At 51.9% G+C, this 19,412-nt stretch overlaps 1 protein-coding gene and 1 pseudogene across 1 annotated transcript in view; both read left to right on the forward strand.

Moving 5' to 3' along the window:
* The window catches only part of LOC144253109 (protein spire homolog 2-like), a 28,494-nt pseudogene extending 17,563 nt beyond the window's left edge, over positions 1 to 10,931 (forward strand).
* Positions 10,932 to 11,789: 858 nt separating this feature from the next.
* LOC144253110 (ribosome quality control complex subunit TCF25-like) overlaps positions 11,790 to 19,412 on the forward strand; it is a 43,433-nt gene continuing 35,810 nt past the window's right edge. Inside the window, 1 exon segment of the mRNA XM_077795013.1 lies at positions 11,790 to 11,864. Coding sequence (XP_077651139.1) covers positions 11,790 to 11,864 — 75 coding nt within the window.

Here is a 19,412-nt window from a genome sequence, read left to right on the forward strand (position 1 = left end):
AGAAATGAAGGCCAGGCTGTGTCAGGGGCTGAGTGAGCCCTCCCAGTCACCAGCAGACAACCCCTACAAACTCAGGTCAGCCCCGGTCTGAGCTGGGGCTTCTTTGCGGCAGGTCGATGAGGACATCCCTCCACGAGTGAAGAAGGATGCATATGAGCTTATCCTGGACTTTATCCTCTCCCGGCCTCCGCTGAAGCAAGTGCCCATGCTGTGCCTCCTACAGGGCGTTCCAGCCCTGGTGCTGTCCTGTGTCTCACTTGCAAGGGGTGCCTGAGCATACCTCTGCCGAACCATGGGGTGGGCTCTGCTCCCTGTCTCCTGGCTGGAAGGTTGGGCATGGGCCCCGGACCTCCGTCCTTCTAGAAGGATGGTGCTGGTCACCTCCCCCAATGCCTGTGGCAGGCAGAGCTCTTTTGGGTAGCACTCCTTCCTGGAGAGCCAAGAGTTAGCGCCCTGTGTCCTGTGAACCTTGAGTATCTCCCCACTCCTGAGCGTCCCCTGTCACTGTCTAAGTCCCTCCTACCTCATGCTTCATCCTCTTTGCAGGTCTCAGAGAGAAGGCTGCACCCCTTGCCACAGAAGCAGAGGACCCTGCATAAGAAGATCCTGGAAGAAATCAAGCAGGAGCGGAGGCTGCGCCCTGTGGGGGACCAGCGCTTGGGCACCCGTGGTGAGCAAGAGGAGGGGTGATGGGAGAAGAGACCCCAGGTGGCCCTGGATGAAGTCCCCCACTTCCCCTGGTGACTCCACAAATCAGGAGTCGGTGTCGGCTCCACGAGATCCTGGGTAGAGGACGTCCCAGTTTGTAGTCTGGCCTTGTGAAGTTCAAGGTGTCCTGACGTTACTCTGGGTTTTGACCTGACTTTGTACTTTTTGCTATGATAAATTTCAACAATTAGGCAGAAAACAAAATAAAACCGAAGTTTTGGGGTCTGGGAAAATCAGGCATTTATTCAGATGTCTGAGACCTGATCTTCCCAGTCAGAGTGGAGACCATCTGCAGTCCTTGTACTCTGTCTCTGAGGGGCTAGCCTGCACTGCGCCTCGGGTTGGGTGTCCAATTTGTTAGTGACTGACGAGCCCTCAGGCTTCCATTCTGTAAAGTAGGGAACTAAGCCAAACCCTGTCTACCAGGCTGGCCACACGGGTCCTGTGCGCCTCCTCCCCACTCACGTCCCACCTACCTGGCCTCCTGCCTCCCAGGGTTCGGCTCTCTGCCCTGTATCCTCAGTGTCTGTTCTGGCGATGTCAAGTCCACTTCCTGCATCAACCTGTCCGTTCCCGATGCTGGGAGCAGTGTGCAGCACTCGCGACCCCGAGTCCTGCTCAAGGCACCCACCTTGGCTGAGATGGAGGAGATGACCACATCTGAGGTCAGAGCCCACAGAGGCTCCTGAGGACCAGAGGGGGCCACAGTGCTCAGCTGGGTGGGGCATCCACTGCCAGGGCTACTGGCCAGTGGTGGCAGGGGGGCTTAGGGCCCTTATCCCATCTTGGCAGCTCAGAAGTAGCTTTGGGATGCTGAGACAGTGGCCTGGGACCACTTCTTCCCACAGCAAAAAAAAAAGCTGAGAATAGATGTGACCCATCATCTGGGGCCAGAAGGCTAATCAGTCCCTGGTTGATAAGAAAAGCTGTCACTCTGGCTGCCCTCTGACCACAGCCCTCCCCTTCCCAAGAGGACAGGAGATGACTCCTGTGGTGGTCCTCTTGGTGGGCTCAGCTTTCTCCTGTACAACTCTCCGGGACTTTCTAAAGACCTCAGGGGAGGGTTGGGTTTTTAAGGCACTTGCTATGAACTTTCTAGTAGATGGGAAGCCCAGCAGTGGGCGGAGGGCAGCCTAGGGTGTCTGTGGACCTCGTACCACCCCTGGGTCCGGTGCCTCAGTCAGGGATGGGCAGGGCACTGAGAGCATCGTGGCCAGGGCAGGGCTATCTGACGTGTCTGCAGGAAGAAGAGTCGCCCTGTGGGGAGGTGGCACTGAAACGGGACTGCTCTTTTTCGGAGCATGACCTGGCTCAGCTCTGGAATGAAATGGCCTCTGGCCTGCAGCCAGCCACACAGCCCCCAGGAGGGACGGAGCCACCCCAGCTCTGAGCAGGCAGCGTGCACACCTGGAAACCCAGCACTCGAGACCAGGGCAAGTGCTGCTCCCACCTCCTGCCTGACCTTGCCCTCAGATCTGCCCAGGGCAGCTCAGGCCCAGGCCGTCCTGAGCAGGCAGCTCCTGAGGGTACAGGAGCTGCTACTTGCAATAAGACCTTCAGTCTCCCACTGACACCCCCTTTCTCACTTGAGGACATTTTCATTTACTATAAAACATTTCCTCAAGAACTTGATTCTCCAGCCTCACTGTATCTCAAGGCAGCTGACACACAGCAGGGAAGCTGCCTGGCCAGACACCAGCCAGCTCACAGTCCTCTCTGTGGACAGAAGAGTCCCTCGTAGGCATGTGGGTCGTTCCACAGGTTCCTTTCCCGCTGGAGTACACAGAGCATCAGCTGGTGCTTTCGGCCAGGCAGGGTTAGTTCTTCTGAGAGCTGTCAGGTAGTGGGTTGTCAGCCCCCAGGGATGGCCGGCCTCTTGGTGGCCTGCATGGTCCCCTGAGCAGCCCTGCAGCCTTCTGGGCACTCTCGGGACAACCCATTGGTCCTGATGATTCCCTTTCCGGGTCGGAGGCTGGGCCAGGCCTTTCTACACCATGTGCTGCCCAGGTCTCTCTCTGGGCCAGCTGTCCCTTTTCCCTTGCCCTGGAGCCTCCAGCATACATGTGGGCAGGGGACCCTCCTGGTGTGTGCCTGCCAGTGCTCAGACTGCCTGCCGCTCCGCGGGGGCTTAATGCTGGCTTGTCATGGGGCTCAGTAGAAGGACCCTTCAGGGCATGGACCCTGGTACAGGTCCCCACACGGGGGACATGCTTTCTACTTGACTCAACTTGATCATCCTAGCCCACAGAGGCACACACCACCCCCTTCACCCACAGCCCTCCAACCAGCACTCCGCCAGGTGACCCTCACAGGCCTGTGTTCTTTCAGGTTCCTGTCCTGTGAGTGTCCAATCCCAGCCGGATCCCAGCTCTCCCCAGCTCAGCAGCCTGAGCTCAGCAGACAGACTTGAGGCTTCTGCACCAGACGCCAGGCACCTGTGGATGGTGAGTGATGGTCCTGTGGGGACCTCTTGAGTGAATCTTTATGATGTCTGAACACCAGCTGTTGCTAGGGAGACCCAGGCTCCATTCCTGGGGTCTGGCTGGGTCTGGCCTTGTCCCCGAAGCCTCGGGTTGTGCTGCTGGTGCTGTCTGGGACACTGGTCTTTGCTGCCCCCTGCTGGAGCACATTGGCACTGTGACCCCAAGAATAGAGTGTGTGAGTTGAGGCAGCTGTGAGCCCTGAAGGCTGCATCCTGGGCCTTCTGTGTAGCATACATGCTGAGAGATGAGACCCTAACCTGGCCAAGATTTCCCTGGTTCTCAGTCTATCAGCAGAGACCAAGTCTTATGCAGGGTGGTGCAGAGATTCTGCCTACCCCTGTCCTGAGGCCCCCGCCCCAGACCTGTCAACATATGATTCTATCAAGCGAGGTGACAGGAATGAACGGAGCTTCAGAGGCACTCAGGCAGGTGGAGGGGTGCTGGGTGTGGTTGGCAGCAAGACACCCCTCTGAGAATGGGTGTGGAAATGCTTTGAAAAGTGTTCTGTGTGAAAGGAAGGCAGTGCTGTTGATTTTAACTGGACGGTGACCCTTGTCCCTTTAGGGTTAGTTACTGTTCCTGCATTAACATTCCTTCTCAAGCTGCACAGGCCCGTAACCCCAGCCATGGGAGGCTGAGGCAGGAGGATTGCAAGTCAAAGCCAGTCTTAGCAACTTAGTGAGACCCTGTCTCAAAATAAAAAGTAAAAAGGGCTGGGGATGTGATTCCCTCAACTAGGGAGGCTAAGAGTGTGGGGTTCAATTCCTGGCACAAAAATTTTTTAAAATAAACAAACAAATAAATCAATAAACGGGTAGGCATGACTTAGCATGTGCAAGGCCCTGGGTTCGATCTCTAGTACCCTACTCCCCAAACAGTTATCCCCATTTGGCTTTTTAAAAATTAACATTTAGGGGCTGGGGTTGTGGCTCAGTGGTAGAGTACTTGTCTAGCACACATAAGGCACTGGGTTTGATCCTCAGTACCACAGAAAAATGAAATAAAGATTGTTTGTCTACCTACAACTAAAAAATGAATATTTAAAAAAAAATATGGGCTGGGTTGTGGCTCAGCGGTAGAGAGCTTGTCTAGCACATGTGAGGCCTTGGGTTCAATACTCAGCACCACATAAAAACAAATAAACAAAATAAAGGTATAAAAAATTAACATTTATTGTCAAGTGTGAGGGCTACACCTGTAATCCCAGGTGAGGCAGGAGGACCACAGTTCAAGGCCAGCCCAGATGAAGTGCATATACCTGTAATCCCATCAACTCAGAAGGCTGAGACAAGAGGGTCACAAATTCAAGGCCAGCCTCAGCAATTTAGTGAGGCTATAAGCATCTTAGCAAGACCTTGTCTCAAAGTAAAACATAAAAAGAGCTGGGGATGTGACTCAGTGGTTAAGCATATCTGGTTTCAATGCCATATACATATATAATATTAATATATATATATATATATATATATATATATATATATATATATATATATATATATATAAAGGCACAGTAGTGCATACCTGTAATCCCAGCAACTAGGGAGGCTAAGACAGGAGGATCGTGAGCTCAAAGCCATCCTCAGCAATGGTGAGGCACTAAGCAACTCAGTGAGACCCTGTCTCTAAATAAAATACAAAATAGGGCTGGGGATGTGGCTCAGTGGTCCAGTGCCCCTGAATTCAATCCCTGGTATCCCAACCAAAAGTAAAAATAAAAATTAAAAAAAGGGCTAGGATGTAGTTCAGTGGTACAGCATTCCTGGGTTCAATCCCTAGTACGCCCCCACTCCAAAAAAAAAGAAAAAAATCAATATTTGTTATTCCTTAAAGCTTCTGAATGTCAGGGCCCTGGCTGTGTCTTCCAAGCTTGCAGTTGGGTTATCAGCAGGGGCTGCAGTGTCATTTGAAGGCTGTCTGGGGGCTGCAGGAGCTGCTGCCCAGACAGCTTCTCTCACGCTAGGGGTATGCCACTCAGAGCCTTGGGGACCACTGAACATCCTCACCACATGGTGGCTGCGTCCCCCAAGCAAGTGGACCAGGAGAGGGCCAGGTGAAAGCTGCAGTGTATTTGACAATCAGGTCTCAGCCATGCTTCCACTATTCATTGCACATGAGTCATCAAATCCAGCGTGTTCCCAAGGGGAGAAGAATTGAGAACCACTTCTGGGTCCAGGAATCAGAGACATGTTTTAAAATTCAGCTTTAACATTCTGGAAGTGCTTCTGAAAAGTTTGACTATCAAAATCAGAGCTGGTGGCTGCCAGGCTTGCTCTGGCACACACGGTGCCTCCCCTGCCTGCAGGCCATGGTTGACCTGACAGCAGAACTCCTGGCCATGGCAATGGGCACAGAGCCTGGACCCAAAGCCAGAGGCTCTAGGCCAAGTGGAGAAGAAAGCAGGGTCCAGATCCTCTCCCCTGCCACGAAGCCCCATACGGACGGCCTGCTGAAGACCCAGACAGGATGCCCTCCCAGCTCTGTCTCTGGCACTCACAGGCTGGGCCCTGGGAACACAGTTGGCCTTTGGAGCTCTGTGTGCCCAGCACCGGGCTATGGGCTTTATATATGTTCCCTCAAAGGAGCTGAAATCCACCCCATGGACAGAGGAGTGAAGCTCAGTGAGGTCCACAATGAGTTCCGTGCTGAGCACTGGGAGGTAGCACCAGGCTGACTCCGTGCCATGCTGGATGGACAGGACACCTACTGCATGGTCAGTGGAGAGGAAAGGGAGCTCAGTTTGAAGACTTCCAAGGGGAGGAAGATTTGAAATGGACTCTGGCAGTCTTTTGTGGGGAGGGGGTACCTGGGGTTGAATTCAGAGGCACTGGACCACTGAGTCACATCCTCAGCCCTATTTTGTATTTTATTTAGAGATAGGGCTGATTTGCTTAGCGCCTCTCTCTGCCTGAGGCTGGCTTTGAACTTGCAATCCTCCTGCCTCAGCCTCCCAAGTCTCTGGGATGATAGGCGTGCACCACAGCCTGTCCTCTGGTGGTGTGGATCAGCCCAGGGTGTGTGTTTTCAGGCAGCTGGGGAGCTGGGGAGCACGGGCAGCCAAGGGTGGGGACCGGGAGCTGGAAAGCCAGCAGGGGAGTCTTGCTGCAGCAAAGCCTCCTCAGAGAAGGCGGGAGCTGTCTGACTTCAGAAAGCCACAGAGTGCTTGGCCCCAGGAAGGGATGCAGCTGGTGGGGCCCTGCTCTTGGGCTGCGTGAGCAGGACCCTCTGTGCAGGAGGTCCACCACCCCGTGGAGAGCCTGGCCCTGACTGTGGAGGAGGTGGTGGGTGTGCGTCGCGTGCTGGTGAAGGCCAAGATGGAGAAGTTCGCCCAGGACCAGGAGCTCTTCAGCAGCCTGAAGAGGGGGAAGGTAGGATCTCTCCTGATGGGAGGTCAGGGGCAGGCCAGTGTGGACAGGACCTTGGTGGGCCGTGAACACAGCTGAGCCCCAGCGTGCCTTCTTCCCTCACAGATCTGCTGCTGCTGCAGAGCCAAGTTCCCACTCTTCTCCTGGCCGCCCACCTGTCTCTTCTGCAAGAGGTGAGCCTTCAGTGCACCTGGCTACCAATTAACAAGGAGGAAGAGGAGTGGGCCTGCGGTGGGCAACCCACGTGATGGTGGGATATTCTGTCACCTGCCGTGGCTGTTGAGTCCTTGGGATTGGTCAGTGCCACTGAGGAGGTATTTTTCCTTTGCATCTGTTAGGGGTGGATTTGTGGGACTCAGCCTCCCCCCATGGATTCCCACAGTGGGCTTCCTGGGCAGAGCAGGCAGGGGCTTCAGTGGAAATAGGGACTTGTCTCTTGGGCATCGATTTCCTTCATGTGTTGTGGGAAGCTGCCTGGGCTCTTAGCCAGACACACAGGGGCCCTCTGGGCAGGAGTCTGCCCTTGACCTGCTTGTGGTGGCTCTGTTGGCAGGTGGGTTAGCCCTGGACCCTCCTGTTGGCCTAGGAACTCTGTGGGCTTTTCTTCTCAGTAGCAATGCCAGCCTTCCTGTAGACCTGCACGTATGTGCTGAAGCAGCATCTCCTTGGCTTCTTGAGGCCGGGAGGACACATGTGAGGGTCTCTCCTCCTCCCTCCGTGCTCCTCCCTGTGACTAAAGACCAGAAGATGGTAGTCTTGGGGAAAAGTAGGCTGAGGAATGGAATTTTGAGTTCTATTTAAATTAAACATAAATAGCCAAGGGGCTCTGACCTTCAACCCAGATGGGGTCACAGGCACCTTCCAGCTGGAACAAGATGGCGGAATGGGAAATGGTGGTTTCCAGGGTACTGTCAACACACAGGAAGCATCTAGGTGTGGGGTCTGAGCCAGGATCTCCTCAGGGCAGGAGGCAAGGCTTAGTGTGGAGGGAGGACTGGCAGCGGAGTCCTCAGGGCACAGCCGCATAGAAAGCCCCCAGAGAGGTCTCCTTGAGCCGCTGGAGGAGAGGTGCGAGCAGATGGCTAGGGACAAATCCATCCTAAGGCAGGCCCTGGCAGGCAGCCCCTGGGCCCATCTGCTCACCACTGGCTCTGTAAATAAAGCTAGTCGGAGCACACCCACAGCCATGCACTTACGCATTTCTCATTTAGCCACATCTGAGATGTTCACTGTCCTGCCCTTTACAGAAGTGTCCGCTTACCTGTGTCCTAAAGATTCAGTGGAACAACCAGGCAGGGTGGCACATACTGTGATCCTAGTGAATGAAAATGGCTGGAGATGTTTCTCCATGGTAGAGCCCTGCTAGGCTCAATTCCCAGTACCACGTGGCAGGGGCACCTGCAGACTTAAAGGAAAGTGATAGGTACTCAGGGCCAAGTGTCATGTCGGTGTCCACTAGCTACCGCTGGAGTGCCATGATTTTGGAGCATGGGGTGGAAAGGCAGGCGGGTCTTGCCACACAGGTGTAGAGTAATTCACTGGAGTCGGCATTTCTCCAGGCCTGACAGGTCATTATGGAAAGACCTGAAAGGACCAAACTGCTTCCAAGTTTCTTCATTGTTTCCCAGAACACAGCTGAAGAATGGGAATCGCCGAGTGCGGTGGTGCACACCTCTGATCCCAGCAACTGAGGCTGAGGCAGAAGGATCGCAAGTACCAGGACCATAAAGTAAATAAATAAATAAAAAGGAACAAAACATACGCCAGAAAAAAAAAATGACTTGGTATCCAATCAGAGATTGCTAGGCAAACAAAAAATAAAAAAAAAAACAAAACAAAATTAATGATAACTGGGCTGGGGCTGTGGCTCAGCGGTAGCGTACTTGCCTGGCATGTGTGAGACACTGGGTTCGATTCTCAGTACCACATATAAAAAAGAAATAAAATGAAGATCTGTCAACAATTAAAATTTTTTTTTAAATTAATGATAATGTATTGTTGAGTTTTTGGTACTAGGGATTGCACCCAGGGGCCCTTTACCTCTAAACCGCATCCCCAGCCCTTTTTATTTTTTTATTTTGAGACAGAGTCTTGCTAAGTTTCTTAGAGACTCACTAAGCTGATGAGGCTGGCCTCAAACTTGTGATGCTCCTACCTCAGCCTCCCGAGTTGCTGGAATTATAGGTGTACATCACTGTGTTTGGCTGTTATTATTTTTTAAATATTTTTTTAGTTGTTGATGGACCTTTATTTATTTATATATATATCAAACCCAGTGCCTCACACATGCTAGGCATGTGCTCTACCACTGAGCTACAATCCCAGCCCCTGTTATTATTTTTTAATATGGTGCTAGAGATGGAACCCAAGGGCTTGCACATGCTAGGCAAATGCTCCAATACTGAGCCAAGTCTGCAGCCCCAACCCAGGGGTTTGTTGATGGAAAAATCAATGTAGGACATTAATTCCAGAGGACATAGCCCATTGTTCTAAAAAATGAGTCTGGATGATTTCTCTCACTATGGAGAAGAGATGTTGGTGTATCTTTATAGAATAGCTTACACAGTACCTCACTTCCATTTGTAAATAATTTTGTTATTTGTCTATAAGAGTTTGGAGGATGAAGGCTGTATTGCTAACAGAGATCACCTCTGTGGGTGGATAAATTGTAACACTGATGTTTGAATCTTCTATAAGAAAACCTTTCCATATAACATTGGGCATTGGACTACAAGCATGTTCAATGATGCTGGAAACTGAGCATCTCAGCAAGAGGCCTGTGCTTAGATGGTGCTTCTCAGTGAGGCAGGTCTGGCACACCCCAGTATGGATGCATGAAGACTACAGCCAGATGCACCAGGAGCAAACTGAGGGGCTGAGGGGCACTGGGTGGGAGACCAGGAGGAGGAGAAAAAGAGCCAGGAGTGAACCGTGAAAGCCCAGAGCCACCTGGCATCAGGCAGATTGCACGGATAGTTGCAGGGTCTGGGGTGGGACCCAGGGGCCTGGAGGCAGTTGTGCCTTCCTGGGTCTCTTCACTGCCTCTTCTGTTCTCTTCCAGAGCCGTCTGCACTTCCTGTAGCATGAAGGTGAGGATCTCCTAGGATCTGCAGGGTCTCTCCCAGCTGGGATGGGCATGGACCAGCGCTCCAGCCCCACAGGCACCTCACCATCACTTCCTCCAGGCAGACCCTGCCCTACACTTTCCAGGCCTGCTCGACTTTTTAGGAAGCAGTGAGCACTCCATGTGAGGAGGTCGCCCCTCTTGAAGCCTCCTTCCTGGGAGTGCCTTCCCCCAGATCTGTCGTTGCATTTGTGGCCCGGTGACATGTAGCATGCATTCAGGTGAACAGACAGTGTCGCTCAGAATCGTGTCCATTGGCCTCAGCTTGGAAACAAGCCCACTGAGGAGGGCCTCTGCCCACCTGTTTTCACACCCTCCTCAAGTTTCACCCTCGACAGTACCAACTTCCTCCTCCCCGGTGTTGAACACCGATTGTGTCTAGGGCTCACATTGCACCCTTCCTGGTATAAAGGGGTACAGTTCCCACTCCTAAGAAGTCCTCTCTCATGGAGCAGAAGACACTGTTGGGGTATGACAGGAAGGAGGTCCTGTTGGGTATCGAGCCAAAGTGCCTGTGGGGCCTGCCACGCCTCCCTCTGTTGCAGATGAAGATGCCTTCTAAGAAGTGTGCACACATCCCTGTCTACACACTGGGTTTTGAGAGTCCTCAGAGGGCACCCACTGCCATAACCGTGAGGGCTCCAAGGAGAGACGTCTTCCAGTGTGTTCCCTGGCCTGGGTGCTGGTGTCTGTGGTGGTCAGGCTTCTGCAGGGACTTGGGAGCAGGAGCAGGGGTTGGCCTCACTTGTGTGAGGACGCCCCCTGGAGGTGTAGTTCAGATGGCTTTGGAGGGGTGGGGAGGCATAGTGGTGAGATGGAAACTGAGCTGGGGTGGTCAGGACCCAGAACTCCAGTTCCTGTCCAGAGCCCTTCTGGGATGCTTTTTGCTAGGCATTTTGCTTCCCCAGGACTCTGTGGGTTTGTGGTGGTGAAGGGGAGGGGCAGGCAGCAGGAGAGCCTAGGGGACTGCAGGGCCCCCAGGATGTGTGAGCCCTGCTGGCTCCCCAGCCTGACAGTCCTCTCTGGGTCCCCACCCGCCCCAGATCCCTGCAGGGGCCTCAGTGGCGAAGTGTGGAGGAGGACTTCCCCCACATCTACGCCCACGGCTGCACCCTGAAGGATGTCTGCAGTGACTGCACCAGCTTCGTGCGCTCCAGCTGCAAAAGTGTGGATGTTCTCAACGCCATGCCGCGTCGCAGCTGCCAGACTCAGTCCCTCTACGTCCCCAGCAACAGGACTCTTGACTTCCAGTGATGGCCCAAGGTGGCCAGGCCTCCGGGAAGGGACCTGGCTCCAGCCTGCTCCAGGCTGAGGCTCTGCTCCCAGTGCTGGGCCCGGCTGCCCGCCGTGCTCCTGAACTGTGCATGGACATATACATACCAGATGCCTTTATATAATAAACACACAGCCTATATATTTATACACATGGTTTCCTGGCCCCATCGTTCATTTGGGGCCAGGCTCCCTCCAAGACCCTGGCCAGGGTGTTTCCTTTCAGGACTCCTTGGAGGAGCAGGGAGGGGAAGGGATAGATTTTCTCACTGAGAATGGAGGGCAGAAGGCTCTAGGTAGTAGAGCTCCGGGCCTCTGTTCCAGTTCTTGTCTCCACCTCAAGAGTGAGAACTGGCAGTTTTCCCTCCCCAGGAAGATGTCCAGGCTGGGATACGGCACCTGGGTTCCCAGGTGGAGCAGAGCACCCTGCCTGTCTCTGCTCTCCCCAGGGGGTGTGTTAGCCAGCTTTCCACAACTGTGACAAATATCTGAGACAAACAACTTAAAAGCAGGAACAATTTATTCTGGGTCCTGGTTTCAATCAATGGTGGCTCGGCCCCATCACTCTGGGCCTGTGGTGAAGCAGCAGCATGGTGCGCAGCATGTGGCAAAGCAGAGCTGCTTACCTCGTGGTGGCCAGGGAGCAGAGTGAGAGGAGACAAGTCCCAACAGGTCCCCCAGTGAAGCCCCACTTCCTGAAGTTCCTACCATCTATTAATAGCAGCATCGGCCTGGAACCAAAGCTTCAACACCTTGCCTCTGGGGGGCGCCTGAGATCCAGACTCCCCACCCACCTCCACCCCAGGTCTCCAGAGGCAGGTGCCCTTCACACCATGCAAAATGCATTCAGTTGGTCTCCAAGAATCCCCTGGTCTCGACAGTCTGAGCATTCCTCACAAGTCCAAGATGCTGCAGGTATGGCACACATGCCTATGATCCCTGCTATTTGGGAGGCTAAGACTGGACGATTGCACGTTCAAGGCCAACCTAGGCAACTAAGCGAGGCCATGTCTCAAAATAAAATAGCTTAGAGACAGAACACTTGCTAGTGCTTAGGATCCCATGGGTTCAATCCTAGCAACACAGGTACACATCCAAAATTCTTCTGAGACTCGGGCCAACTTTTACTGTGAGCACCTATTTAAAAAAACAACAGACCTGGTTACATATGTCCAGTATACCAATGGTACAAGGTGAACATTCCATTCTGAAGAGGAGGAGTAGGAGAAAACCACAGAAGGATCAGACCAAAGAAAGACCAAAACCCAGCAAGGCAAACACTGAGTACTGTAGCTCCATGTCTGGCACCTGGGGCATGTTGTCAGGGTGGGTGAGGCCCTAAAGGGTTTGGGCTTTGCCATCGGTAGTCCAGAGGGCCACTCTCTTGGGTTGGCTCTGCTTGCTGCCTGCAGTTTTCATTGGTAGATGAGCCATGCTCCTGGCATCTCTTAACTTCTCTCGCAGCTTCACACACTACCCTTCTGGGGCTTCATGCTCAGGTCCCAACCCTGCCACACACTGTCCGGCCCCATCACTCTGGGCCTGTGGTGAAGCAGCAGCATAGTGTGCAGCATGTGGTAGAGCAGAGCTGCTTACCTCCTGGTGGCCAGGGAGCCATGACCCCAAAACTCTTGTATTCTGCATTCCTGCAAAACCAGCATCACAAAGATGATGCCAAGATCTGCCACCAGCTCAAACAGTAGCAGGGTCCACCTGGACCGTATGGCCCTGTGTAAGCCGTGCACGCTCTCCTATGAGTTTATTCTTTTACACCCTTGAGCCTGAGATAGGTGGGGTCTGGCCGTTTCCTGAGGTGCTCTCAAATATCTTTCCTGTTGTTCAGATGCAAATGCAATGTCCTTATTTGTTTGTTTTGGTGCTGGGAATTAATTTAGGACCCTCCTACATACTACCACTGAAATACAAGCCCAACCATTTCTTATTTTTAAATTTTGAGACAGAGTCTCACTGAGTTGCTGAGCTGGTCTTGAACTTGCAAACTTTCTGCCTTAGCCTCCTCCCAGGTAGCTGGGATTACAATTGTGCTTCTTTAACTTTTTTTCCCCTAGTACTTGGAATTGAACCCAGAGGTGCTCTACCACTGAGCTACATCGCTAGTCCTTTTTTTGTTTGTTTTGTGTTTTGAGACAGGGTATTGCTAATTTGCCCAGGCTGGCTTTGAACCTATAATATTCCTGGCTCAGCCTCTCAGGTTGCTGGGATTATAGGTGTGCACCACTGTGCCCAGCCTGGAATTTATTTATGTTAATGAATGAATTTTTGTGATACATGGGATTTAACCCAGGAGAGCTCTACCACTAAGCTACATCTCCAGCCTCCTTTTTAATTTTATCTTTTTGGGGATTTTTTTCAGGGTAGGGGTACTGGGGATTGAACACATGTGTGCTTTACCACTGAGCCATGTCACCAAACCTTTTCATTTATTTATTTTTTTAAATTTTGAGACAGGATCTTAACGAAATTGTTGAGGGCCTCACTAAGTCTCCTGAGTCATGGGAATTACAGGTGTGTATCACCGTTCCTAGCTTATTCTATCTTGAAACAGGGTCTTGCTAAGTTGCCCAGACTCTCCTCCAACTTGCAATCCTCCTGCCTCAGCCATCCAAGTCAATTGGATCAGATGTCTATGCCACCGTGACTGGTTTGCTTTGTTTTAATTTAAGTCTTCAGCAATCACAACTTCGGTGGCCCAAATTACACTTGGTTCTTTTCTGGCCAAACTGCAAGTTTTTCAAATCTTTCTGCTATGTTTTTTTTGCACACAATTCTCATGACAACCCTGGCTAAAATCAGCCAACAATGCCCATGCTGTAGCTTGAATGCTGTGCTGCCTTGAAATTTCCCCCACCAAAAAAAATAAAAAAAAAAAATAACACTGGTCCATCACCTTTAAATGCAGCCTCACACAGTTTCAGGGCATGGACAAAATGTAGACAAGTTCTTTGCCAGAGTGTCATCCGTGTGGCCTCTGGTCCAATTCCCAACAGTCCTTGTTCACCTGAAACCTCATCAGTGTAACAGGGAAGGAAGGTTCCACTCCTTGTCACGCTCCACAAAAGCTCAGGAGACAGACTGCTGAAAGGAAACAGCCTCGAAGCCAGCTTTGTCTCAAATCTCCATCTCTGGGGGCTTATGAGAGCAGTTTTTAGAGGGGAGAATAAGGGCACAGTGGTTCAAAAGGCAGAAAATCCCTTTTCTAAGAGCATGCTCACCTCTGTTGCCTCCTTATCACATTAAAGGGAACCTTGACCTCCTGCGGTCAGTGTCTGCATTTTATTTTTGGATTGACAATTACCTTTTGAGCTGAGGTGAGGAAAGACTTAGCAGAGGGCTTTCTTTAGAATTTACAATACCATGAGAAAGAGATGGGGTAGTGTAGGGATGAGGTTGACAGAGGAGGAGTCTTTAATGTCTACATTCCTATCAGCATTCTAGCTAATGTGCTCCAACCATAATTGCCCATTATTCTCAGATTATGGCACTCTAAGCTTTTCCTAGAATGCTTCTCTTAATTTTTAAGTTCCTCCTGGAAACCAGCTCCAGAGGCTCTGACCCCACTGTCCCACACCAACTCTGTGTGCTAGTCAGCTTTCCACCACTGTTATAGACTGCCTGAGACAAACAACTTAGAGCATGAAGTATTTACTTTGGTCCACAGCTGTCTCTGCTGTTCATACCTCTTGTTACTTTTGGATCTGCAATGTCCCCCGAAGTCTTGAAGCTTGGTCCCTAGGTGGTGGCACTTTATCCAAAATGGCTTGGCCCCGACACTTTGGATCTGTGGTGAGGCAGCACATCATAGTGGCGAGCACACGGCAGAGCAGAGCTTCTCACCTCATGGTGGCTAAGAAGCAGAGAGGGAAAGAAGGAGCTAAGGTCCCAGTACCCTCAAGGACATGCCCCCAGTGGGCCACTTCTTCTGAACAATCCCACCTCCTAAAGTCTCCACCTCTTCTCAATAGTGCCACCACCTAGGGACCAAGCTTCGAGACTTTGGGGGACATTCAGATCCAAAAGTGACAAGAGGTGTGGGCAGCAGAGACAGCTGGGAAGGCTCTGAGGAGTGGGATTATCCTGGGAGGCACTCAGGCACCCTGGGTCTCCATCTGGGAGGCCAGAGGCCAAGCCTGTTCTCTGACTCTGCCCCAGTCATTCTTCCCTCCAGGCCCTACCACACCTGATTCCATCCTGACCACTCACTCCTCGGTGGCCCCAAGGGCCCAGTAACACTGGGTGGTCCTAGTACAGGGAGAAGCAGCTCTGTAAACAGGTGCACATGGCCACTCTTGGCCTCACAGCCTGGGATATGTACAAAGACTGAGTTGTGGCAGTTAGTATATTTTCTCAAGGTGGGAGCTTGGCTCTGAAGGACTACAGCTCTGCAGTGGAGAGGGCGGGCCATGACGTAAGGGGCGGGGCTAGGGAGGGACCGGGGCGAGCGGGGATGGTGTCGAGGGCAGGTAGGGTCGCAGAGGAGAAGGTGGGGCTGTGCCGATTAGGGGCGGGTTTAAGGGCCAAGTAGGCGGGGCGAGCAGTTAAGGGCCCAGGTGACGATACTGAGCTGCATTGGGCAGGGCGGGGGCTTCGCTAAGAGGGTGTGGCTCTGACCTCCAGGGGTGGGACTAAAGGGGAAAGCTAGGGTGGGTTGACGAAATTGAGCTACAGCGGGGAGGGTGTACGGTGGGAGGGGTTGTGGCGGGCAGGACCGGCTAAGGGGGTCGCAGTGAAGGGGATGAGTGATGGGACTGCGCTTCTGCAGGGAGGGCGGCTGCTGCTGTGGGGACGGTGGTGTGTGATGTTAGAAGTGAGGCTGGGGTGAGCAGGGGCGGCGTCAGAAAGGAGGGGGTCCCCTCATTGCAGAGGGGAGGGTGGGGCAGCGGCGTCCAGGAACAGAGTGCCAGGGCAGAGTGTGGCTGTTGACTGCGCTGCAGTGAAGGGGTGGGGCAGGGCTTCCTGATTAGGGTCTTCCTCGATTTCATAGTCTAGCATCTCCAAAACCTTTCGGTTTATTCATAACACCTCTGCCTAACCGGGGATGTTGTATCTTGCTCCTTCCTGCCTCCCTCACCTAGGTGTCCCCTACAGGGAGGTAAAGGAAAGTGAAATGCCCGCTGGTGCCACAATGTTTTCCCCTTAGCACGGGCCTCATCTGTAGTTTCTCGTTTGTATGGGTTATCTGATAGTGGCTTCTCTGAGCTGGCAGGTAGCATGACTGTTTTGCTCACCTTGTATCAGTCTCAGTTGCCCCTGAGTTTTTATCGAGTTGGCAAGTTAAAAGGCTATAATGTTAAAAGACATTGTGGAGTATGGAAATTGTCCTTAGATAGTTTGGGGATTTGCTTTAAAAGTTATTGACCTTGCCACTTAAGAGCTGGTCTAACCCCATAGTCTGGTGGAGGTGGGACTGAAGTCCCTTCTTTGAATTCTCTGTCTGTACCCGATCTCTTCTGTTTCTTAGCCTGAAAGTAACTCTCCCCAGCTTTCTATTTCTTTCTATCTTTTTTATTATGGAAAATTTCAAACACAGAGATATGGTAGTACAGGTACTTCATGTGTCCATCCCCGGGTTCCCTAATTATGGACACTTGGCAACTACTATCTGCCTTGGACTTTCACTCCCTTCTCTCCAGGGATGACTTAAAAACATCCCAGACAGCACACCACTTGCCCTTAAACTTGCCAGTCCTGTTTCTGACAACTCTCAGGATGCACCGCTTTTCATCCTGTCCCATTATTACCAGCTCGGGATCAGTTGTGAAGTCTGCCACTTCACAAACCTTTGGTCCTTATTCAAATGCCCTCCAGATTGTGTTTAAGAATAACTCTGAGGCGGAGGGCATTTACATGTTCTGGGTACCACTCATTTCTTCCTCACAGTCTGGGAAGGGGGGTGATGTTGACAGTAGCGGTGACATCTTCAATTTATACTGGCCTGTGGCTCAGTGCTGGATCCCTTGCCTCAGGCATTGGAGGCAAGGGCTCCATCCCTAGCACTGCAAAAGAAGAAAACAGAAAAAAAAACCCACATACACATAATTAAATTTAGGCTTTTTTATTTGAACCTTGTGCTCTCTAAACCACACAATGATATTGTCCCTGCTGGTGAAAATTGGTGGGTGAATAGAGAAATAGAGGTGTTCAGGGTTATGAAAAAAAAAGAAGAGATGATTGTATGTCTGAATGGGAAAAAAATGATGCTTATGTGAATCCCTCCTTGAAATCACTCTGGTCCAAGAGATTGGCTTGGGGCTTTGTGATTGTGTAAGCCTTCTGCTTGTTGTGTGGGGTGTTTTGTTGTGTTGTTGTTGTTGTTTAGTTTTGACTTTTGTACTGGGGATTGAATCAGGGGCATTTTATTACTGAAGCAGGGTCTTGCTAAATTGCTGCACGTCTCACTGAATTGCTGAGGCTGGCTTCAAACTGGTGGTCCTCCTGTCTCAGCCTCTCCAGTTGCTGGGAGCTTGCATTGTGGTGCTGGGGATTGAGCCCAGGGCCTCATGCATGCTAAGTATCCTCTTCCACCAAACTGCACCCCTGGCCCCTGCTTTCTAAGGGTATTAGTATCACTGGCTTAGGTCTCCTTCCCAGTCTCTGGATTTGTGCATGAACTCTATATCTGTATCCATGTGTCCAAATGCACCTGACCTTACAGACTAGGGCTTACCTGCTCCTCAGGCTTCCCTGTCTCTGTTGAAAACCCCATGCCAAGATCAGCCACCTGGAAGATGTCCCTGGTCTCTTGACATTTGTGCAAACCATTGAAAAGTCCTGCGTGGCTCTAAGTGCACAGGGTCGTGACCCATTCTTCCCAGTCTCCACCTCTGCTTGTCCAGGCTGCCTAGACAGCTCTCCTCACTCACTTTTCTAGCCTGCTCTGCTCAGCCACACTGCCCTTCCTTTGCTGCCCTCTATGCCTACAGTTCCCCACGTTCAAGTACCAACACATGGCTGGATCTTTCCTCCCTCAGAGGCAGAGTCTCTTCCCCGTCACACCACCATACAGTCTGATTATGGTCACAGTTGCCCTACAGTCCCATTCCCTCTATTCTGGCCCTTTTCCATCTCCTGGCAGTTACCTGCGAACATACTGTATACATTACTTGTTTGTTCTTTGTGTTTTGCATGGGTTTCTTCCTGGGGCTGAAGTGTCTGCTTCCTGAAAGGACTTTGTTGCTAGCTGTGTGTCCCCACCACCCAGCAGGCATGCACAGAGCTCCTCCTGGAAGACTGAAGGCATGTCTTCCTCAGTGTGCAGGCTCCTGGGCTGTAGAGTCAGTGACTTCCATTCCAATGTGGGATCCACCTCTTCTGGATGTAGGAGCATTGATGAGATACCTGATGAAAGCTTTGGGGATGCTTTCCTTGGCCTTGTGGGACTGTGGTGAAGACATGCTGGGCCCTCAGTGGGCACTCAGCAAGCACGGAAATGATGTGATGTTGAAATGGAGGAAGCAAGAGAGCTTTTCTAGAAGAAAAGCCTCCCGGGTAAATGGACGCAGACACCTATAGGCCTGGTCCCCACCTGCCGCCTAGAGTGTGGACCTTGGTGTCATGCATGGCTCATGGGTGTTCCTTTGGCTTTGGTTAGAAATCACCTTTACTGTCTCAGTCAGGGGGTCCTAAAGACAGCTTACTGAAGTTAAGTCAGATGAAGTGCAGTCAGATGCACCCCAGGGGATTGTAGTGAGTCTTGACAGAGGCATGCACAGCATGAGTGCCACACCACATTCTGAGAGCTTGCCACCCTGCAGCCTGTGCCCCCTTTCCCTGCGTGTGTGTGAGTCCTGCCTGTGTCTGCATTTCCCACCAGCAGAGTCTTCCAGAATGTGCTCTTTCCTTCTGTCCTCGCTTGCTTAGCGTGTGCTTTTGAGTTTCATGCAGGCTGTGGGTTTTCGCGGTCAGCTCCTTCTTGCTGAGTAGCAGTGTATTGCAGGGTGTTCATCCGTGGTGTTTCAGGGGACTGACTCAGTTCTGGTTGGGGGCTGCTCTGCCTGGAGTTGCTGAGCTCTAAGGACAGGTGTTTTGTGGGTTTGGGTTTCATTTTGGCTGATGGGGCATCTACAGGGAGAACTGCTGCATCGGGAGTGGATGCGTATACCTGGACCAACAGGTGCTGAGCGCTCCTCCAGCATTTTATTCCACCTGCCTATGGGCTGTGCGAGGCTGAAGGTGCTCCAGCCTCCAGGGAATTGGTGTTGGCAGCCTATGCCCCCAGCCCCCAGCCCTCAGCAGGGACAGTGCTCCTCACTGGCTTTTGATTTACATTTCAATAAAGATGTTGTTGGGTGTCTTTCCATGTGCCTATTGTCCATTTGTTTGTCTTCTTTTTATTAATATTTTTTAGTTGTAGATGGACACAATATTTTATTTTTATGTGGTGCTGAGGATCAAACCCAGGGCCTCGCATGTGCTAGGTGATCGCTCTACCGCTGAGTTACAACC

This window comes from Urocitellus parryii, unplaced genomic scaffold (genome assembly GCF_045843805.1).
Source record: "Urocitellus parryii isolate mUroPar1 unplaced genomic scaffold, mUroPar1.hap1 Scaffold_95, whole genome shotgun sequence".
Taxonomy (NCBI): domain Eukaryota; kingdom Metazoa; phylum Chordata; class Mammalia; order Rodentia; family Sciuridae; genus Urocitellus; species Urocitellus parryii.